Source organism: Bombina bombina, chromosome 12 (genome assembly GCF_027579735.1).
Source record: "Bombina bombina isolate aBomBom1 chromosome 12, aBomBom1.pri, whole genome shotgun sequence".
Lineage (NCBI taxonomy): Eukaryota > Metazoa > Chordata > Amphibia > Anura > Bombinatoridae > Bombina > Bombina bombina.
In genome coordinates this window covers 120,907,879-120,932,037 of record NC_069510.1, presented here as the reverse complement: position 1 = coordinate 120,932,037, position 24,159 = coordinate 120,907,879, and the positions used below count along the sequence as shown (strand labels likewise).

The 24,159-nt window shown below is 42.5% G+C and overlaps 1 protein-coding gene across 2 annotated transcripts in view; it reads left to right on the top strand.

Moving 5' to 3' along the window:
* Positions 1 to 24,159, top strand: part of DYNC2I2 (dynein 2 intermediate chain 2) — a 108,809-nt gene that overhangs the window by 23,579 nt on the left and 61,071 nt on the right. Inside the window, exons 1-2 of one of the 2 annotated variants that reach the window (XM_053696108.1) lie at positions 3,657 to 3,855; positions 23,770 to 23,902. In XM_053696108.1, the coding sequence (XP_053552083.1) occupies positions 3,809 to 3,855; positions 23,770 to 23,902 (180 nt within the window). In that variant the 5' untranslated portion in view covers positions 3,657 to 3,808. Of the gene's footprint in view, positions 1 to 3,597; positions 3,856 to 23,769; positions 23,903 to 24,159 lie in introns of those variants that run through there. The other variant, XM_053696107.1, reaches the window with a different exon arrangement.

The window sequence follows — 24,159 nt, the reverse complement described above, 5'->3', positions numbered from 1 at the left end:
AGACTAGAAAGGTCAACCATTCTTCAAGTCAAAAAGAAAACCTCTTTTGACAAATCTTTACAACCTCGTTTTATAACTCAATATAATTCAAATTCCAAGTGTATAAAAAAAGTGTTAAAAAAGCATTGGCCAATTCTGCTAAAAGACCCTATACTTAAAAAAAACTTGGAACATACACCGAATATTGTATTCAAAAGAGCACCAACCATAAAACAGTCTCTAGCCCCAAGTAAAGTGGTCATTTCCTAAAAATCCATTAGGGGAGGGACACAAAGAAATACAACTGGCCGAAAGGGAGTTTATAAGTGTGGCAAAACAAGATGTCACATGTGTAAACACATAACACATTGTGCTAAAACGATCAAATCGCATGTCACTGGTGAAACTTTCCCTATTAAAAACCATCTTACATGTAGTTCATCATATGTAATATATGTATTATCATGCAAATGTGGGCTGCAGTACCTGGGTCGTACAATACGAAATGTCCGCACTAGATGGAGCGAACATAGTCGTAATGTGAAGAACAAATCCACTAAACACAGTGTGTCCAGACACTATATCCAGGAACACAATGGAGAAAACTGCCCTTTTTCAATAACTCCACTTGAAAGCATTCCTAGTTCTAGTAAATATAACAGATTCACAAAATTACGCCAAAGGGAAACTTTTTGGATATATAGATTTGGTTCTCTATTCCCCAATGGGCTCAACAAAGTCATAAACTCTGCTGCATTTTAGGAGGTCTTATCATTAGGCTTGATCAGAATTTATATTGTATATGATATTTGTTTAGTTCTATGTATATTAGTTTGGGGTCGATCATTAATATGAGTACTATAATATGTGTTACTCACAAGAATGGATAAAGTCACTGTTATAGACAGCACTATGTATATAGTCTAGTACATTTCTTAAAGGTGTAGAAATTTGTGATTTATCCTGAGCATTTAGTCAATGCACTGTACTTGAAGGTTTTTAACCGTGCATATGGGAGAATCTATGCCCAAGATAAAGGTATATGTAGCAATAGTATAAATAGAGATAAACTTTTTTAAGGATTGCCCTAGATGTTATGCAGATCAAATCCCCATTGTTTTAATTATACGAACCACTGAATGGTTGTTAAATACCATCTGATTCCTGTTCACAATATCACTATATTCCACTGTACCGAACAGGTACTATGTCCCAACACAAGTCAGCACTTTTTAATAAAAATATCACACATCGATAGAAATGAGTAATAAGGCACAAATATTAGTATACTCTGTTAGTTCACTTATATTTACATCACCCTCCCTTATTCTTTATTTTTGCACAGTACCATAAGGTAAACACGCATAAGTATACTGACACATAAATAGGAACGTATACATTATATCACCAGTCTATATCTGCACATAAATTGCAATAGTTACATAATTACATTATAGATGCACATATAACACCAGTTGGTTACAATTATAATACATACTATCATGAAATATATAATAGTCTTGTAGTTTTATAACCATATTATGATGAGAGATATAATATATTCCACCAACACAAGGGTTAAGTAATCACACAAATCACTATTAAAGTAGTTATTTTCCTTTATTGACACATTTATATACAAAGAATAGGACTCCATTTGGTCTTATTATCATAATTTTTGTATAAATACATTTGTGCTGTCACTAATATATAATTGTGATTTACAATGTATAAAAGAGTTCACTTAGGCGCAAATACTGCGAGCAAGGAATTGTGAACAATATTAATTCGTATTTTCTAATACATTAGCATTTTAAAACACGCTAGTTCTTTTGGGGAATTTAGGAGCCATATATATAATGTTTATCACATATGGCACCTTGAAATGGATTAGTATAACGATCAACACCGGATGAGGCATACTCACAGATCCATTAGATGAGCGCCATTGGTCTTAACAGCGATCTTGCTCTTTTGATATACATAACATGTGTGGCAATAAGGGGGTGTATACTTTGTTGTCAAAATACGCTAACACTATTGGCCCATTAAGCACACACCCTGGTTAGAGGTGTGTTTGTCAGAAATGTTTGGTAGTGGCGGCAATAAAAGCCGGTTTTTAAATTTGTTTAGTATGCCTGATGAAACGGCCAGGAGAGCCGAGAAACGCGTAGCAATCTGTACATACTGTTTTTAACCTTGCTTGTTTTTAAACCTGGACATTTTGAGGTGTATATGTGACACCTGCAATAAAAGTGTAAGCTACATTACGGAACCTGTCTCCAGAAAGTTTAATTTCTAAGCAAGCCACTACCAGAACCTTGCCATATCGAGGAGAGTTGCATCACCGGAGTGAGCCAGCTGGTCAGCTCTGATTACCAGCCTGCTTCCACAAGCACACTGGTGTGCTGAGACGCTTTGTGAGTACCCTGTGCAAAGAACATCAGCAGTTTGTGCACACCTTGTCGATACCGATACACACATGTGCGCCTCTTTCTTTTCTACATACAGATTTTCAATAGCTATTAAATAGTTAATAACTATTTAATAGCTACCTAGTTAAAATAATTACAAAATTACCTGTAAAATAAATCCTAACCTAAGTTACAATTAAACCTAACACTACACTATCAATAAATAAATTTAATAAACTATCTACAATTATCTACAATTATATCAACTAAACTAAATTACAAAAAACAAACACTAAATTACAAAAAATAAAAAAAGATTACAAGAATTTTAAACTAATTACACCTACTCTAAGCCCCCTAAAAAAATAACAAAGCCCCCCAAAATAAAAAAAATGCCCTACCCTATTTTATTCTAAAATAAAAATTGTAAAGCTCTTTTACCTTACCAGCCCTTAAAAGGGCCTTTTGCGGGGCATGCCCCAAAGAATTCTGCTCTTTTGCCTGTAAAAAAAACCCATACAATACCCCCCCCCAACATTACAACCCACCACCCACATACCCCTAATCTAACCCAACCCCCCCTTAAATAAACCTAACACTAAGCCCCTGAAGATCTCCCTACCTTGTCTTCACCACGCCGGGTATCACCGATCCGTCCAGAAGAGGGTCCGAAGTCTTCCTCCTATCCGGCAAGAAGAGCTCCTCCAGAGGATCCAAAGTCTTCATCCTATCCGGGCAGAAGAGGACATCCGGACCGGCAGACATCTTCATCCAAGCAGCATATTTTATCTTCTTCCATCCGGCGCGGAGCGGGACCATCTTCAAGCAGCCGACGCGGAGCCATCCTTCTTAACCGACGGACTAACGACGAATGAAGGTTCCTTTAAGGCACGTCATCCAAGATGGCGTCCCCCGAATTCCGATTGGCTGATAGAATCCTATCAGCCAATCGGAATTAAGCTAGGAAAAATCTGATTGGCTGATTGAATCAGCCAATCAGATTCAAGTTCAATCCGATTGGCTGATCCAATCAGCCAATCAGATTGAGCTTGCATTCTATTGGCTGATCGGAACAAATAAATGATAATAATATTTTATAGATAGTAAACCATTGTTTACACTACCATATGATCCATGACTTATTTTGTATAGCACAAATTGACCCTGATGTGATATTAACATCAGCTGTGTTTGTTTCATCTAGAAAACCTGTCAGACTATGCCAATCAGCACAAGGGAGACCTCTCTGCAAGTAAGGAGAGTCAGTGAGGCTGGCTGTCAAACTGAACAGAGAACGGACCAGCATGCCTTGGATATTGACGTTTCTCCTCTCCTGGATTACCCAGGCTTGGGCAAATTCCTGCAGCGTGTTGAGAAAGAGATGATCAAAGAACTGAAGAAAAACTGGAAAAGTCATGCATTTGATGGCTTTGAGGCCAACTGGGAGGAGCAGAACCCTCTGGTATGTTAGAATATTTTCATGTAAATTGTAGAGTGCTAGCTCTTCTTCCTAAAGCAAATAAGTAAAAAGAAGAGAGTTTGGTGGATTGGACGTTATTCATGAACATATATAAACTTTTCTTTCATAATGTGGTGAGAGTCTACGAGCCATCACATGTGTGATTGAACTCCAGTCAAATAACATAAGAGCTTTTAATACCTCCTACTCCCCTCAGTCTTATTTGTGCCACCACAGGAAAAGGTAAAAGGTTTAAATGCTTTAACATCTACATTGACAGGGGTTCTAGGATTAATGTGAGACCCATTATCCCTTCTCAGAGAGCTAGGCTTAGGACAGAGGGGTGTAAAGGAGTATAATTGGTTGTGAGAGTAATTCTCCTGTGGGAGTTAGTCACAAGCCAGGTGTTGCTGGGATTTATCCTGCAGCCTCATACTGTTGGTTCGTTGCTGTACTCCTTCCTTTCATGCTGTTTTAGTACGTAGTACACAAGATGGGCTCTTCTACTAGAAGTAGGGTTCCTGCAGCTGGTTAAGCACGGTAGAGTGAGTGTTTTCAGGTAAGTATATAGAAACATAGAATTTGACGGTAGATAAGAACCAAAAATTCCCATCAAGTCTACCCATATTACATGTAACTTTTTCCTTAGGATAGCCTTATGCATGTCCCAGGCATTGTTTAATTCCTTTACAGTCATTGGGGCATATTTATCAAGCTCCGAATGGAGCTTGATGCCCCGTGTTTCTGGCGAGCCTGCAGGCTCGCCAGAAACAGCAGTTATGAAGCAGCTGTCACAAAGACCGCAGCTCCATAACCTGTCCGCCTGCTCTGAGCAGGCGGACAGACATCGCCAGAAATCAACCCGATCGAGTACGATCGGGTTGATTGACACCCCCGAATTCAGCGAGGTCTGTCGGACCTGATCCGCACTGTCGGATCAGGTTTGACAGACCTTGATAAATATGGGCCTTTGTGTTTACCACGTCAAATGGAAGTTTATTCCATGAATCCACCACCCTTTCTGTAAAAAAATGCTTCCTCAAATTTCTCCTGAATCGGCTACCTTCTAACTTTAGATTGTGACCCCTTGTTTTGGCATTTATTTTTTTGTGAAAAATGCTTTCAGCTTCTATTTTATTAGGTCCCTTCATATATTTGAAGGTTTCTATCATGTCACCTTTTTATATACTAGCACTCGCATAGCCCAGAGGATATCAGTCAGTAAATTACACGTTATCATAGCCAGGTGACACACAGTTACACAGTCATTGCATTGAGGAGAGTTACATTTGTCTTTTTACACACTTGATTGGAACATGGCTTTAATTTCATAGCTGTGTGTCTGAGCTGGGTTGCTACAGTAAGGTGTGAGCTGTGCTAGTGGCTGTGATGTACTTTTCTTATGTAACTCTGGTATGTGAGCTGTGCTAGTGGGGCTGTGATGTACTGTGCTTATGTAACTGGTATGTAAGCTATTCTAGCGGGGCTGTGATGTACTGTCCTTATGTAATTTTGGTATGTGAGCTGCGCTTATAGAAGATAGCACATCTTTCAAGGATCCAATGGACACAGAAAGTTGGAGGTTTATCACAGGAAAGATTTTCCTAACAGTTCAGGGTCCTGTTTAGACCAGCGGTTAGTATCGCCTCTGTTGGAGGTGCTATAACTCTGAGGTGTGATTCTTTATCTGATATACGTTCTTGGATTTCCTCAAGAGAAACCATAAGGTTGATTAAGGTGGCTTATTCTTTCATCTGTGTGGCTATTGTTGATATAATACGTACAAATGCAGTTTTGGTAGTACTTACCAGAAGAACATTGTAACTAAAGTCTTAGCCTGAAGACATGGTAACTAAAAGTAGACTTTGGTCTCTTTTTCCTTCCCGCAAAAGATCTTGTTCATCCCGGATCTTGAAGTCATCATCACCTCTGTAACAGAAGGTAAATGTGCTTTTTTTTACCTCTGGATAAAATGCTTGAAGGCAAGAACAAACTGGCTGGTCATTTTCGTGCCTGTCTCCAATCCAATTATTTAAAGTCTGCCTCTACAATTAACTAAAAAGCTGAGTCCAATCAACTCAAGAAGGCTTCCACCTCCACTAAATCTGCATTAAGGTACTGTCTTGCCACAGACTCGGTTCTGGTAGGGGGCAGATTGAGACTTTTCAAGGGGTCTGGTCAGGGTCAGTTGGGACGCATGGGTTCTATGTATAGTTACTCAGGGGTACCACATCTCTTTTCAATCAAGGCCTCCTCAGGAAAGGTTCCTTCTGTCTCATGAGATGTGCAAAATCAAATCACTGTAATATCAGCAATTCATATTTCTGGAGTAAACAGCTGGGCAGTAGAGTTTCTAAGTCATCATGTTCTCCATCCGTGTGAGTGGACCCTGAACCAGGAGGTGTTCAATCATATTTTCAATCAGTGGGGCCTTCTATCCGGAGATAGATCTAATGATGTCTCAGTTTTTAATCAAAAACTTTCCAGGTATTGTGCCATATCTTGAGAACCCAAGGAAGAATTCATACACTTTTTTAAATAGTTCCTTGGACATTTTATCTGATTTACCTATTTCCTCCCTTTTTTGTTTTGCTATCGAGTGATAGCTCGGATCAAGCAGGATGAGACATCAGTCATTCTGGTTTCGCCCCCCCCCCCAGAACTTGGTTTGTGGATTTGATCCAGTTGCCCCCACCTTGGAATGGTCTCTTGTTTCAAAGTCAATTTTTTTTTCTTGAAGATCTGAAGGTCTTGAATTGAACGAGTTAGAGATTGAACATTTGATCTTGAGTCAGATAGATTTCTCTGAGTCGGTCATTGACACTCTTATTCAAACCAGGAAGCTTGTGACTAAAACAATTTTTCACCTTTTTATCGTGGTGTGAACGTAAGGGTTTCTGCTGGAATTCTTTGCAAATTCAAGCTCTTCAGTTTCTTCAGGACAGTCTAGATAAAGGTTTTTCTACAAGTTTCTTGAAGGGTCACATTTCTGCTCTTTCTGTTGCCTGATGTTCAAGATTTCATTCAGGATTCAGTGAGGATTAGACCTGTGTTTAAACCAGTGTCTCCTTGGAATTTAAATCTGAGTTTTGCAAGCTCCTCTTTTTGAGCCAATAAATGGTCTGGATATTCAGCTTCTGTCCTGATTTTTTTTTTTTTTTTTTTTATTCTTGCTGTTTCTGAATTATCGGTTTCTTTTAGAAGATACGACGAGTCCACAGAGTTCATCCTTACTTATGGGATATCGCCTCCTGGTCAGCAGGAGGAGGCAAAGAGCACCACAGCAGAGCTGTATATATAGCTCCTTCCTTCCCTCCCACTCCAGTCATTCTTTTTCTTCTGTGTTAGTGATAGGAAGAGGTAAAGTGAGGTGTTAGTTTAGATTCTTCAATCAAGAGTTTATTATTTCTCTTGTTAAGTGTATCCAGTCCACGGATCATCCATTACTTATGGAATATATTCTCCTTCCCAACAGGAAGCTGCAAGAGTCCACCCACAGCAAAGCTGCTATATAGCTTCTCCCCTAACTGCCATATTCAGTCATTCTCTTGCAAGCCTCAACATAGATAGGAGGTCGTGAGAGTCTGTGGTGCTTTCTACTTAGTTTATTCTTCAATCAAAAGTTTGTTATTTTTAAATGGCACCGGAGTGTGCTGTTTATCTCAGGCAGTATTTGGAAGAAGAATCTGCCTGCGTTTTTCTATGATCTTAGCAGACGTAACTAAGATCCATTTGCTGTTCTCACACATTCTGAGGAGTGAGGTACTTCAGAGGGGGAATGGCGTGCAGGTTTTCCTGCAGATAAGGTATGTGCAGTAAAATATTTTCTAGGAATGGAATTGACTAAGAAAATACTGCTGATACCGAAGTAATGTAAGTAAAGCCTTAAATGCAGCGATAGCGACTGGTATCAGGCTTATTAATAGAGATACATACTCTTATAAAAATGTGTTTTAAAACGTTTGCTGGCATGTTTAATCGTTTTTTAACGTACATTGGTGATAACACTGTAATGTTGGTATATCCTTAAATGCAGTAAAAGCGACTGGTATCAGGCTTATTAATAGAGATACATACTCTTGTAAAAATGTGTTTTAAAACGTTTGCTGGCATGTTTAATCGTTTTTTAACATATGTTTGGTGATAAAACTTATTGGGGCCTAAGTTTTTTCCACATGGCTGGCTTAAATTTTGCATAGAAACAGTTAACTGAAGCTTCCCACTGTTGGCTGTGGCAGTTTGTTGTGTCTGTTTTTAAAAACGTCTATGTCGTTTTTTGTTTTTTTTTTATCTGTTTTTTGCATTAAGGGGTTAATCATCCATTTGCAAGTGGGTGCAATGCTCTGTTACCTTATTACATGTACTGTAAAAATTTCGTTTGTTTTACTGCCTTTTTTTCACAGTTTTTCAAATTTTGACAAAATTTGTTTCTCTTAAAGGCACAGTAACGTTTTATATATTTGCTTGTTAACTTGATTTAAAGTGTTTTCCAAGCTTACTAGTCTCATTATTAGTCTGTTCTAACATGTCTGACATAGAGGAAGCTCTGTGTTCATTATGTTTTAAAGCCATGGTGGAACCCCATCTTAGAATGTGTACCAGATGTACTGATTTCATGTTAAACAATAAAGATCATTTTTTGTCTTTAAAAACATTATCACCAGAGGATTCTGTCGTGGGGGTAGTTATGCCGACTAACTCTCCCCACGTGTCAGACCTTTTGACTCCCGCTTTAGGGACTCACGCTCAAATGGCGCCAAGTACATCAAGGGCACCCATAGCGTTTCTTTTACCAGGGGATTCTGTCGAGGGGAAAGTTATGCCGACTAACTCTCCCCACGTGTCAGACCCTTCGACTCTCGCTTCAGGGACTCACGCTCAAATGGCGCCAAGTACATCAAGGGCGCCCATAGCGTTTATTTTACAAGACATGGCAAAGGTGGTGAATAATATTCTGGCAGCAGTATTAGTCAGACTACCTGAAATTAAAGGAAAGCAGTTAGCTCTGGGGGTAGATACAGAGCATACAGACGCTTTAAGAACCATGTATGATACTACCTCACAATATGCTTAGTCTGTGGGTGATTTTTTTTTTGACTCAGGGAAGATGATTTAACCTGATTCTGATATTTCTACATTTAAAATTTATGCTTGAGAACCTCCACTTGTTGCTCAGGGAGGCTTTGGCTGCTCTGAATGAATGTGTACAATCGCAGGGCCAGAGAAATTGTGTAGACTGGATAAATAATATGCAGTGCCGGTGTGTACTGATGTTTTTCCAATACCTAAAGAGGTTTACTAAAATTTTTTTAATAAGGAATGGGATAGACCAGGTGTGCCGTTCTCTTTCCCTCCTATTTTTTAGAAGAATGTTTTCTAATAGTTACCACCACACGGGACTTCTGGCAGACAGTTCCTAAGGTGGAGAGAAGAGTTTCTACTCTAGCTAAGCGTACCACTACCTCTGACGAGGACAGTTGTGCTTTTTAGATCCAATGGATAAAAAATGTTTATTCAACAGGGTTTTATCCTGCAGCCCCTTGCATACATTGCTTCTGTCACTGCTGCTGCGGCGTTCTGGGTTGAGTCTCTTGATGAGGCTTTACAGTTAAGCGACTCCATTGGATGAATATATTTGACAAGCTTATGCTAGCCAATTCCTTTGTTTTCTGATGCCTTGTTCATTTGACTAGACTAACGGCTAAGAATTCTGTTTTTTACTATACTGGCGCGCAGAGCTCTATGGCTTATATCATGGTCAGCTGTCGTGACTTTAATAAATAAGCTACTTAACTTCCCTTCAAGGGGCAGACCCTATTCGGGCCTGGTTTGAAGGAGATTATTGCTTATATCACTGGAGAAAAAGGTCATGCCCTTCCTCAGGATAGGTCTAAATCAAGGGCAAAAAAAAAAAAAAAAAAGTCTAATTTTCGTACCTTTTAAAAACTTCAGGGCAGGTGTGGCATCCTCTTCCTCTAAGGCAAAACAAGAGGGAATTTTTGCTCAGTCCAAGGCGGTCTGGAGACAATCGGACCTGGAACAAAGATAAGCAGGCCAAGGAGCCTGCTGCTGCCTCTAAGGCAGCATGAAGGAACGGACCCCTATCCGGTAACGGATCCTATAGGGGGCAGACTTTCATTCTTCGCCCAGGCGTGGGCAAGAGATGCCCAGGATCCCTAGGCATTGGAATTTATATCCCAGAGATATCTTCTGGATTTCAAAGATTCCCCCCCAAAAAAAGGGGAGATTTCGCCTTTCACAATTATCTGCAAACCAGATAAAGAAGGAGGAATTCTTACATTGTGTACGAGATCCATCCAGTTCCAAGAGATGAACAGGGACAGAGTTTTTACTCAAATCTGTTTGTGGTTCCCAAGGAGAGGGAACCTTCAGACCTATTTTGGATCTAAAGATCTTAAACAAATTCCTCAGAATTCCGTCATTTAAGATGGAAACTATTGGTACCATCTTAACTATGATCCAGGAGAGTCAATAAAGGACTACAATGGATTTGAAGGATGCTTATCCTCACATTGTGATGCATAAAGATCACCATCGTTTTTCAGGTTTGCCTTTCTAGACAGGCATTACCAGTTTGTAGCTCTTTCCTTTGGGATATCTACAGCCCCAAGAATCTTTATGGAGGTTCTGGGGTCGCTTTGGCGGTCCTTAGACCGCGGGGCATAGAAGTGGCCCCTTATTTAGACGACATCCTGATACAGGCGTCAAACATCCAAATTGCCCAGTCTCATACGGACGTAGTACTGGCATTTCTGAGATCACATGGGTGGAAAGTGAACAAGGAAAGAGTTCTCTATCCCCAATCTCAAGGGTTTCCCTCCTAGGGACTCTGATAGATTCTGTAGAAATGAAAATTTACCTGACGGAGTCCAGGTTGTCAAAGTTTCTAAATTTCTGCCGTGTTTTTTCATCCCATCCGCGCCCTTCGGTGGCTCAGTACATGAATGAAATCGGCTTAATGGTAGCGGCAAGGGACATAGTACCGTTTGCACGTCTACATTTCAGACCGCTGCAACTATGCATGCTCAGTCAGAGGAACGGGGATTACACAGATTTGTCCCCCTGTTAAACCTGAACCAAGAGACCAGAGATTCTCTTCTCTGGTGACTATGTCGGGTCCATCTGTCCAAGGGTATGACCTTCCGCAGGTCAGATGGGACAATTGTTACAATAGATGCCAGCCTTTTAGGTTGGGATGCAGTCTGGAACTCCCTGAAGGCTCAGGGATAGTGGACTTAGGAGGAGACCCTCCTTCTAATAAATATTCTGGAACTGGGAGTGATATTCCATGCTCTTCAGACTTGGCCTCAGTTAGCAACTCTGAGGTACATCATACTCAGTCGGACAATATACACGACTGTGGCTTACATCAGCCATCAAGGGGGAACAGAAGTTCCCTAGCGATGTTAGAAGTCTTACAATAATTCACTGGACAGAGACTCACTCTTGTCTATCAGCTATCCATATCCCAGGTGTTGAGAACTGGGAGGTGGATTTTCTAAGTCGTCAGACTTTTCTTCCGGGGGAGTGGGATTTCCTCCGGAGGTCAAGACCAAGCAGGAGAGGGCTTTGGTGTTTTTGACAGCGCCTGCGTAGCTATGCAGGACCTGGTATGCAGATCTGGTGGACATGTCATCCTTTCCATCACGGTCTCTGCTTCTGAGACAGGTCCCTCTACCTCAGGGTCCTTTCAACCATCTAAATAGAATCAATCTGAGATGGACTGCCTGGAGACTGAACGCTTGATGTTATCAAAGCATGGCTTCTCCGAGTCAGTCATTGATACCTTAATACAGACATGAAAGCCTGTCTCTAGGAAAATTGAACATAGATATGGTGTAAATATCTGATTGTTATGAATCCAAGGGTTACTCATGGAGTAAAGTCTGGATTCCCAGGATATTATCTTTTCTCCAAGATGTTTTTGAGAAAAGGGTTGTCAGCTAATTCCTTAAAAGGGGACAGATTTTTACTCTGTCTATTTTTTTGCACAAGCGTCTGGCAGGTATTCTAGACGTTCAGGCATTTGGTCAGGCTTTGGTTAGATCCAAGCCTGTGTTTAAAACTGTTGCTCCGCCATGGAGCTTAAACCTGATTCTTAAGGTTCTTCAAGAAGTTCCGTTTGAACCTTTTTTTTTCCATAGATATCAATCTTTATCTTGGAAAGTTCCTTTTGGGTAGCTAATTCCTCGACTCGTAGAGTCTCCAAGTTATCTGTGTTACAATGTGATTCTCCTTATCTGGTCCTTCGTACGGATAAGGTAGTCCTGCGTACCAACCTGGGTTTTTTCCTAAGGTGGTATCTAACAAGTACATCACTCAAGAGATAGTTGTTCCATGCTTGTATCCTAATCCTTCCTCAAAGAAGGAACGTCTATTACACAATATTGGACGTGGTTTGTGCTTTAAAGTTTTACTTACAAGCTACTACAGTTTTCATCAAACGTTCACCTTGTTTGTTGTCTATTCTGGACAGAGGAGAGGTCAAAAGACTTCAGCAGCCTCTCTGTCTTTTTGGTTAAAAAGCATAATTCATTTAGCTTATGAGACTGCTGGACAGCAGCCTCCTGAAGGGATTACAGCTCATTCTACTAGAGCTGTGGTTTTCACTTGGGCCTTTTTTAAATGTGGCTTCTGTTGAACAGATTTACAAGACGGAGTCTTGGTCTGCGCTTCATACTTTTCAAATTTAACAAATTTGATACCTTGCTTCTTCGGAGGCTATTTTTGGGAGAAAGGGTTTTTTACAGGCAGTGGTAACTTCCGTTTAAGTACCTGCCTTGTCCCTCCCATCATCCGTGTACTTTAGCTTTGGTATTGGTATTCCATAAGTAATGGATGATCCGTGGACTGGATACACTTAACAAGAGAAAACATAATTTATGCTTACCTGATAAATTTATTTCTCTTGTAGTGTATCCAGTCCACGGCCCGCCCTGTCACTTTAATGCAGGTAATTTTTTCATTTGAACTACAGTCACCACTGCACCCTATGGTTTTTCCTTTCTCTGCATGTTTTCGGTCGAATGACTGAATATGGCAGTTAGGGGAGGAGCTATATAGCAGCTTTGCTGTGGGTGGACTCTTGCAGCTTCCTGTTGGGAAGGAGAATATATTCCATAAGTAATGGATGATCCGTGGACTGGATACACTACAAGAGAAATAAATTTATCAGGTAAGCATAAATTATGTTTTTTAAATGGTACCAGTGTGTGCTATTTTTCTCAGGGCTAGAGCTACAGGCTTTTCAGCAATGGAGACGGGAGATTTTCATTGTTTCTGCGACTCCCATACCGTTTGCTGCCCTGCTGATGGTCTTAGCAGATATTATCTAAGACCGTGTTTGTTCCCACAGATTTGCTGGAGGTGATGAAAAGAACATCTTCATTGTGTGGGACAAGTTCATGGTACGCTCAGCATTAAGGTATGTACAGTCGTTTTGCTTCTGGGAGAGACTGAGTAGCTCAGAACAGACTGGCATTTATTCCCTATACCGGGAAGGGGTTGTCAGTTTGCACAGGGATAAATTGTGTGCATGGGTCTACCCTTTTTATTCAATAAACTAAGCTGTACTATAAGTTGCAGAAGTTTTATATAAGGCCTAATGAGTATTAGCCGGCGGATACACATAGCTTGATGCTAGGAGATTGTGGCTGACCCAGGTGTCCTAACCTTAACTGTTAATAAGCTAATGGCAGGACAGGGTTGTGTTTTTTGCTCGAGGGGGCACATTGGTGGTCACGGTACACTTTATTTAAGTTGTGTGGAGGTATTTTGATTACCGACATGTTAATTCCCATGCGGTCTCTACTTTCCGGAGTTAGTTTCCGCTCACGATGGACGGGGCTTAGCGTTTCACGCGCTTAGCGCGCAATTGATATCCGGATACTGACGATTGCGGCAGCATGTCTAGAGGCTCCGGTGTGGCCTAAGTCAGCTTGTGTTTATGATCTCACAAGCGGTCTTAGACACGCCGTTCACGGAGTACTATTGAGTGACTCGTGGGGACAGGTAGGCGCCGCAGCAGGGCTGTGGCGAGGTGCAAGTGATAAATTTTGTCCCTAAGACGTTATGCATTGTTAGAGTGTACACTTATAGGGGTGATCTACTGAAAGTCCTATAGTGATTCCCTGTTATTACATTGTTTATTGCGGAGCAGTAAAAACTATACAGTTTAATTTTTAAAGACACAGAACACTCGTTTTTTCAGCAAATTTTCGCAAAGTTCTTGCTTTTTATTTTTTAATTACAGTACCACGACCAATATTGCTATTGCTTGTTTTTGTCATGGCTGACCTTCAGGAAAGTACATGTTCTATGTGTTTAGATGCCAATGTGGAACCCCCTATTCCTTTTTGTCCCTCATGTACTGAGAGGGCTTTACAGTTTAAAGAAAAAAATTTCTTTAATTCAAGTATATCTAAGGATGTTTCTGACTGATGAGACTCAGGGTATGCCGCAACTTTCTCCCCAAGCGTCACAGCCTTTAACGCCAGCTCAGGCGACGCCGTGTTCTTCAACTGCGTCCGCTTCATTCACCCTGCAAGATATTGCTGCAGTTATGTCATCCACTCTTTCAGAAGTTTTATCTAAGTTGCCAGCTTTACAAGGCAAACGCAGTAGGATAGAGGCCCATGTGGTCCCTGCGACTTCTGATGCTTTGATGGCAATCTCCGATGTACCCTCCCAGGGCTCTGAATTGGGGGTAGGGAGGCCCTGTCTGAGGGGGAACTGTGACTCAGGAATTGCATTGCCCCCGACAGATTCGGACGTCATGTCCTTCAGGTTTAAGCTTTAACACCTCCGCCTTTTGCTACGAGAGGTTTTGGTTACTCTGGACGACTTTGACTCTATTGTGGTCCCACCAGAGAAATTGAGTAGGATGGACAGATACTTAGAGGTTCCTTCTTATTCCGATGTTTTTCCGGTTCCTAAGAGAATTTCGGAAATTATTGCAAGGGAATGGGAAAGACCGGGTATCCCGTTCTCCCCTTCCCCTATTTTTAAGAAAATGTACCCTATAGCTGACATGACATCGTTGGGGATTCTTGGCAGGCGGTCCATAAGGTGGAGGGAGCTATCTCTACCCTGGCTAAGCGTACGACTATCCCTATCAAGGACAGTTGTGCTTTCAAAGACCCCATGGATAAGAAGTTGGAGGGTCTTCTCAAAAAACTCTGTTCATCAAGGGTTCTTATTACAACCGGCGGCCTGCATTGTAACAGTTACGACTGCGGCTGCTTTTTGGTTTGACGCTCTAGAAGAGTCTCTTAGGACTGAGACTTCTTTGGAGGAAATACAGGATAGAATTAAGGCCCTTAAGCTGGCTAATTCTTTTATTATGGATGCTTCCTTTCAGATCACCAAATTGGCGGCTAAGAGATTCCCCATCTTAGTACGAAGAGCCTTATGGTTAAAATCTTGGTCTGCGAATGTGTCCTCTAAATCCAAGCTTTTGGCTATTCCTTTCAAGGGAAAGACCCTATTCGGGCCTGACTTGAATGAAATAATTTCTGACATTACGGGAGGTAAGGGTCACCTCCTCCCTCAAGATAAAACATCTAAGCAAAGGGGACGACAGAGTAATTTTCGTTCCTTTCGAAATTTCAAGGGAGTCCCCCCTTCCTCCACTAAACAGAAAGGGAATTATTCACAAGCCAAGCCCACCTGGAGACCCAACCAGGCTTGGAACAAGGGTAAGCAACCCAAGAAGCCCGCTCCTGCTACCAAGACTGCATGATGGGGCGGCCCCTGATACGGGACCGGATCTAGTAGGGGGCAGACTTTCTCTCTTTGTCCAGGCTCCAGGCTTGGATAAGAGACGTTCAGGATCCCTGGACAGTAGAAATCATGTCTCAAGGGTATCAGTTGGAGTTAAAAAATTCCTTCCCCAGAGGAAGGTTTCTTCTTTCACGATTGTCTGTAGACCAGATGAAAAGAGAGGCGTTCTTACGTTGTGTAAAAGACCTCTCCTCCATGGGAGTAATTTGTCTTGTTCCAATACAGGAACAGGGGCAGGGGGTTTACTCAAATCTTTTTGTTGTTCCTAAAAAAGAGGGAACGTTCCGACCCATTTTAGATCTCAAGAGTCTAAACAAGTTTCTCAGAGTTCCATCCTTCAAGATGGAGACTATTCGGACAATTCTTCCATTGATCCAGGAGGGTCAATATATGACTACCGTGGACTTAAAGGATGCATATCTTCATATTCCTATCCACAGAGATCATCACAAGTTTCTGAGGTTTGCCTTTCTGGACAAACATTTTCAGTTCGTGGTTCTTCCTTTCGGTCTGGCCACGGCACCCAGAATTTTCACAAAGGTTCTAGGGTCTCTGCTAGCGGTTCTGAGGCCGCGGGGCATTGCAGTGGCGCCTTATCTGGACGATATTCTGTTCCAGGCGTCGTCTTATCAGCTGACTAAGTCTCATACCGACATTGTTCTGTCCTTTCTAAGGACTCATGGGTGGAAGGTGAATTTAGAAAAGAGTTCACTAATTCCACAGACAAGGGCTCCTTTCCTGGGAACTCTAATCGACTCTCTATCCATGAAAATCTTTTTGACAGAAGTCAGAAAGTTAAAGATTCTGAATACATGCCGATCCCATCAGTCCAATCCTCGGCCTTCAGTGGCTCAGTGCATGGAGGCAATTGGATTGATGGTGGCTGCAATGGACATCATTCCGGTTGCTCGTTTTCATCTCATACCTCTACAACTGAGCATCCTCAGACAATGGAATGGAGATTATGCAAATTTGTCTCCTCAAATAGATCTGGATCAGGAGACATGGGACTCTCTTCTTTGGTGGTTGTCGCCGGATCATCTGTCCCAAGGGACGTGCTTCCGCAGACCATCATGGGTGATAGTGACAATGGACGCCAGCCTAATAGGATGAGGTGCAGTCTGGAATTCCCTGAAGGCTCAGGGTGTGTGGACTTGGTTGGAGTCTCTACTTCCCATCAATATTCTGGAGTTGAGAGCAATATTCAATGCGCTTCAGGCTTGGCCGCAGTTGGCTTCGGCCAAATTCATCAGATTCCAGTCGGACAACATCACGACTGTGGCTTACATCAATCATCATGGGGGAACAAGGAGTTCCTTAGCGATGACAGAAGTATCCAAAATAATTCAGTGGGCGGAAACTCACTCTTGTTATCTGTCAGCAATCTACATCCCAGGAGTGGACAACTGGCAAGCGGAATTTTTGAGCAGACAGATGTTTCATCCGGGGGAATGGGAACTCCATCCGGAGGTCTTTGCCAACCTGATTCTCAGATGGGGCAGGCCGGAGCTGGATCTTATGGCGTCTCGTCAGAATGCCAAGCTTCCGAGATACGGATCCAGGTGCAGGGATCCTCAGGCTGAGCTGATAGATGCCTTGGCAGTGCCTTGGTCGTTCAACCTAGCTTATGTGTTCCCACCGTTTGCTCTCCTTCCCCGGGTGATTGCTCGAGTCAAACAGGAGAGGGCTTCGGTGATCCTCATCGCTCTTGCGTGGCCTCGCAGGACTTGGTATGCCGATCTGGTGGACATGTCCTCTCTGCCACCGTGGAAGCTTCCATTGAGGCAGGACCTTCTCATTCAGGGACCCTTCCATCATCCGAATCTAATTTCTCTGCAGCTGACTGCTTGGAGATTGAACGCTTGATTTTATCTAAGCGAGGGTTCTCTGATTCGGTCATTGATACCTTGATTCAGGCACGTAAGCCTGTTACTAGAAAGATTTACCATAAGATATGGTGTAAATATCTTTATTGGTGCGAATCCAAGGGTTTCTCATGGAGTAAGATTAGGATTCCTTGGTTTTTATCTTTTCTCCAAGAAGGATTGGAGAAAGGATTGTCAGCAAGTTCCTTAAAGGGACAGATTTCTGCTCTATCTATTTTGTTACACAAACGTCTGGCAGACGTTCCGGATGTTCAATCTTTTTGTCAGTCTCTGACTAGAATCAGGCCTGTGTTTAGACCAATTGCTCCTCTTTGGAGTTTGAATTTAGTTCTTAATGTTCTTCAAGGGGTTCCGTTTGAACCTATGAATTCCATAGATATTAAGTTGTTATCTTGGAAAGTTTTATTTTTGGTTGCTATTTCTTCTGCTCGCAGAGTTTCTGAGCTTTCGGCATTACAATGTGATTCTCCTTACCTTATTTTTCATTCCGATAAGGTAGTGTTACGTACCAAACCTGGTTTTCTTCCTAAGGTTGTTTCCAACAAAAATATTAATCAGGAAATTATTGTTCCTTCATTGTGTCCTAATCCTTCTAAGAAGGAGCGTCTCTTACATAATTTGGACGTAGTCCGTGCCCTGAAGTTTTACTTGCAGGCAACTAAGGAATTTCGCCAATCATCTTCATTATTTGTTGTATTTTCTGGGAAACGTAGGGGTCGGAAAGCTACGGCTACTTCTCTTTCTTTTTGGCTGAAGAGTATCATCCGTTTTGCATATGAGACTGCTGGACAGCAGCCTCCTGAACGAATTACGGCTCATTCCACTAGGGCTGTGGCTTCCTCATGGGCATTTCAAAATTATGCTTCTGTTGAACAGATTTGCAAGGCTGCAACTTGGTCGTCTCTTCACACTTTTTCCAAATTTGATACTTTTGCTTGTCTGAGGCTGTTTTTGGGAAAAAGGTTCTTCAAGCAGTGGTGCCTTCCGTTTATGTTCCTGTCTTGTCCCTCCCTTTCATCCGTATCCTATAGCTTTGGTATTGTATCCCATAAGTAAGGATGAAATCCGTGGACTCATCGTATCTTGTAAAAGAAAAGGAAATTTATGCTTACCTGATAAATTTGTTTCTTTTACGATACGACGAGTCCACGGCCCACCCTGTTTTTTTCTAAGACAGGTCTTTATTTTTGTTAAACTTCAGTCACCTCTGCACCTTGGCTTTTCCTTTCTCTTCCTAACTTCAGTCTAATGACTGGAGTGGGAGGGAAGGGAGGAGCTATATATACAGCTCTGCTGTGGTGCTCTTTGCCTCCTCCTGCTGACCAGGAGGCGATATCCCATAAGTAAGGATGAAATCCGTGGACTCGTCGTATCGTAAAAGAAACAAATTTATCAGGTAAACATAAATTTCCTTTTTGTCTGGTGAACCTTTTTATCTTATCTTATGTTATCTTTCATCAAGATAAGGCAGTTTTTTCAAACTTCTTATGGGTTTTTACCTAAGGTGGTAGTCAAGAAATTGTTGTCCCTTCATTATGTCCATCTCCAAAAACTTCAAAAGAACATGTTTTTCATTATTTGGACTTGGTGTGGAATCTGAAGTTAGAGGCCACTAAGGATTTTGGTCAATCTTCTTCCTATCCATTCACTTTTCTGGGCCTTGTGAGGATCAGAAGGGTATTGCAATTTCTTCAGCTTCTTGGCTAAACCTTTTATAAGGGCTTACTTTGTTGCAGTGAAGACTCCACCCAAGCAGATAGCCACTCTTTAAGCTAGATTAGTTTCTGCTTCTTGTGCTTTCAGGAATGATGCTTAAATAGAACAGATTTGCAAGGCAGATACTTGGTCCACTCTGCACACCTTTACTAAATTCTATCATTTTAATGTCTTTGCCTCTTTAGGGGAAGCATTTGGCAGGAACGTACTCCAGACAACAGTGTCCGGTACGTAGTGTGCCTGCCTTAACTTCATATCCCACCTTTTTTTGTGGTGATCTCGTGAACTTACAACATGGGTATTAGATAGAACTTGTGATGGCTTGTGGACTCTCACCACCTTTATAAAAGAAAACAAAATTTATGCTTACCTGATTCATTTCTTTCTAGTTTGTACCTCATTTACCCCTCCCTGTCCTTTTCTGTTGTTCTTTTTCTTCTTAATATAAGGAGAGTTCACGGCATCATTCCTTACTGTTGGGAAATACTGAACCTGGCCACCAGGGGGAGGCAAAGACACCCCAGCCAATAAATACCTCTCCCACTTCCCCCAGTCATTCTTTGCCTTTCATCACTGGAGGATGGCAGAGAAGTGTCAGAAGATTTCGGAGTAGTTCCTCAGGGAGGGTATCTGCCCTTCGATATGGGATTGGAGTTTTAAGTAGTCTTGTCAGCCTCTCAGTGAGAGCATTGACGAAAGTTAGAGTCTGGAGATGCAGGGAGAGTCTTTCGGCCAACCCATCCAGACTACCTGCTAACAGCTCCTTAAGCAATCGGTGTTGACAAGTTTCACTGCCTGCTTGTTTTCTTCACTCAAGTCCATGTCAGAAGCGATGCTACAAGACTGTCACACTTGAGAGGCTGTGTTTCTGTTCCACAGCATGGATTCTGGTAAGATAGTTTCAATGTTTACATATGTTGGAAACGCTAGAAGACAGGATCTCAGTGTGGCTCCTTTTATCTTAATTGAATCATGGGTTAATATCTCCTGAGGGGGATTATTGAACAGTGGGGCTTAATCAAATGTGTTGCTTTGATTTTATACTGCATTATGTGAGAGATTTTATTGGGCTCATAGGCTGTTTGTTATGTGGCTGGAAGAAGTGTGGTCGGAGAAGATGCTTTTTCTCTGTATTGTCAGGGTCTAGGAGGTGGGGAGTACCCCAGCCATTGGGAGTATAAAGGTGCTGTTTTTGTGAGAAATAAAAAGATTGTTTTTTTTCTGTGTCCTACTGTCATTAGCTTAAGCTATGGAGGATTCTGATATTCTTGAGGGTTCTCCCTCTATTCCAAATGGTAATACATGTTTATATTGTGAGGAGGCCTTGGTATGCCTGCCCTCTCAACTATGTTCCACATGCCTTGACAAAGTTATTAGGTATAAGAAGGTTAACTCCTTTAGTACCACTGAGCCGTCCACCTCTGAGGACTCGCCATCCCGTGAGGTGCATCCCTCATCACATGCAGCTTCCCGTAGCACGCCTGATCCTCTTTCTGGAGGGAGCCCCGATCCGGCGCTGGATTGTGTAGGAGGAAGACTGTTGCTGTTTTCAGATGCTTGGTTCAGGGACGTGCAGGATCCATGGGTCCTGGAGGTCATAGCTCAGGGATCCAAGATAGGTTTCAAAGCTCATCCACCCAAGGGCAGATTTCTCCTCTTAAGCCTGTCTTCCAAACCAGAAAAAAGGTAAGCATTTCTGAGGTGCGTGCGGGATCTGACCTCTTTAGGGGTTATTGTCCCAGTTCCTATCGCAGAAAGAGGTATACTATTCAAACCTGTTTGTGGTCCCAAAGAAGGAGGGAACTTTCCGCCCCATTGTGGACCTAAAGTGCTTAAACAAATTTCTAAATGTCCCCTCATTCAAGATGGAGACAATAAGGTCCATCCTTCCCTTAGTTCAGGATGGACAGTTCATGACCACTATAGATCTGAAGGATGCATAACTTCACATTCCAATCCAATCCAGAAGGATCACTTCCAGTTCCTAAGATTTTCCAGGACTAGCACTTCCAGTTCATTGCACTTCCATTTGGTCTAGCTACTGCCCCAAGGATTTTCACGATAGTTCTAGGGACTCTTCTAACCGTTGCCAGAACCCGGGGTATATCAGTAGCTCCCTACTTGGACGATATTCTGGTACAAGCTCCATCTTTTCGTCTGGCGGAGGACCATTCGGTATCTCTTCTCTCTCTCTTCTTCGATCTCATGGATGGAATATAAACTTAGAAAAGAGTTCTCTTATTCTAAGCACCAGGGTAGAATTCCTGGGTACTGTGATGGACTCCATATCCATGAGGATATTTCTAACAGATCAGAGACATTGCAAACTAGCTTCAGCATGTCTTGCCCTCCAGACCTTCTTAAGTCCATCTGTGGCTCAGTGTATGGAAGTAATTGGTCTCATGGTGTCCAGCATGGACATCATTCCCTTTGGCAGCTTCCATCTCAGACCGTTGCATCTGTGTATGCTGAGGCAGTGGAACAGCGATTATTCGGATCTGTCTCAACAGATTTCTCTGGACAACAGGTTGATAGAATCGCTCTCTTGGTGGTGCTATCCAGATCATCTGTCCAGAGGGATATCCTTTCTAATACCATCCTGGGAGATTGTTACTACGGACGCGAGTCTATCAGGATGGGGAGCTGTTTGGGGTGCCAAGAAGGCACACAGCCTGTGGTCTCAGGAGGAACGCTCCCTCCTGATCACCATTCTGGAACTTCGGGCAATCTTCAATGCTCTGAAGGCTTGATTCCTTCTGGGTTCGTCCCGGTTTATCAGATTCCAATCAGACAATATAACCTCGGTGGCTTACATCAACCATCAAGGGGGGACGAGAAGCTCCCTAGCAATGAGGGAAGTTTCTTGGATTCTAGAGTGGGCGGAGGCCCACAGCTGTTCGCTGTCAGCAATCCACATTCTGGGTGTGGACAACTGGGAAGCGGATTTTCTCAGCAGACAATCCTTTCATCCGGGGGAATGGTCTCTCCATCCCGAGGTGTTTGCAGAGATATGCTACAGGTGGGGGACGCCGGAGATAGATCTCATGGTGTTTCATCTCAATACCAAGCTACCTAGATATGGGTTGAGGTGCAGGGATCCTCAGGCGGAGCTAATAGATGCATTGGAGGTTCAATCTAATTTACCTTTTCCCGCCGTTACCGCTCCTTCCTCGTGTAGTGGCCCGCATCAAGCAGGAGCAGGCATCAGTGATACTGATTGCTTCATCGTGGCAGCGAAGGACGTGGTTCGCGGATCTGGTGGGGATGTCATCTTCTCCTCCATGGAAGTTACCTTGTCGCAGGGATCTGCTGGAACAAGGTATTTTTGTTCATCAAAATCTAGATTCTCTGAGGCTGACTGCGTGGAGATTGAATGCTTAGTCCTACCCAAGAGAGGTTTTTCTGAGAGAGTTATTGACACTCTCATTCAAGCTTGTAAACCGGTTACTTGTCGCAAAGCCGGACAGATAGCTCAGCATGCTAAGGCACTGTGGCTGAGCTCTTTAGCAACCCAAGGGTTGCAGTTTCAATCCCCGGAGAGGTCCATTCAGCCTTTCATCCTTCCAAGGTCGATAAATGAGCAGCGCCTTGAGACCCTTACGGGTGATTAGCCGCAATTTACAAGTACCCAATACATACATACATACATACATACATACATTCATACATCTATCATAAGGTGTGGAGAACCTATTTATTCTGGAGTGAAGAGCGGGGATTCCCCTGGCATAAAGTTAAGGTTGCCAGGATCCTATCGTTTCTCCAGAATGGACTGGAGAAGGGACTTTCTGCCAGTTCCCTGAGGGGACAGATTTCGGCCCTGTCTGTTTTACTGCACAAGAGGCTCTCAGAGCTTCCATATGTACAGATGTGTCTTTTGCTAAGGCTCTGATTAGGATCAGACCTGTGTTCAGATCTAAGGCTCCTCCTTGGAGTCTGAATCTTGTTCTTAAGGTTTTGCAGCGGCCTCCGTTTGAGCCTATGCATAAAATTGACATTAAGTTGTTGTCCTGGAAGGTTCTTTTTCTACTGGCTATTGCTTATGCGATTATGATTATGAGTTTCTGAGATTGCAATGTGAGCCTCCTTATCTGGTGTTCCATTCCGATAAGGCTGTCCTACGTACTGAGTTAGGGTTTCTTCCTACGGTCGTGTCAGACTGCAACATCAATCGAGATTGTGGTCCCTTCCTTGTGTCCTAATCCTCCTTCTTCGAAGGAACATTTACTTGTCTTTGCCTTCTCCTGGTGGCCAGGTTCAGTATTTCCCAACAGTAAGGAATGATGCCTTGGACTCTCCTTATACAGAAGGAAATGAAATTATCTGGTAATTTGTTTTCTTGACTTTTGTTAGACTGGGGAATAAAGGTAATTGGGTAAGATTAAAAGCTTTATGTATGTTGGGTATTTTTTGCCTCCTCCTAGTGGACTAAAGTTTAATCCCACATGTAATGGCTCGTGGACTCTGACCACCATGAAAGAAATTAAGTTATTGTCACGCCTCTCTGTCTCAGGGGTGGCTCTGCGTTTCCTTCCCATGGCCGTTACCATTGTTGCGGCGGTTTTTGTGGCAATGATGTCATCGTCCCACGCTGTCTCCTTCCTCTGATGCTGCTCACCGGTCTGCTGGCGTGCATCTGCACCTATGTAAGTCTCACCTAATTTCCTATACCTTGCCCAAGTATAGGTGTTACTGTGCGTGCTCCTGGGTGCTTATTGTTATTGGATTGCTTTATCGTTATTGAACTCTGCCTGTTTAACCCCTGGATTGCTGTAACGCCTAATTGTTACTGAACTCTGCCTGTCTGACCACTCTCTGTTGTTTAACCCCTGAACTGCCGGATTGCCTTACTGCTGCTGAACTCTGCTTGTCTCTGACCAGTCTTCTGATTAACCCCTGAACT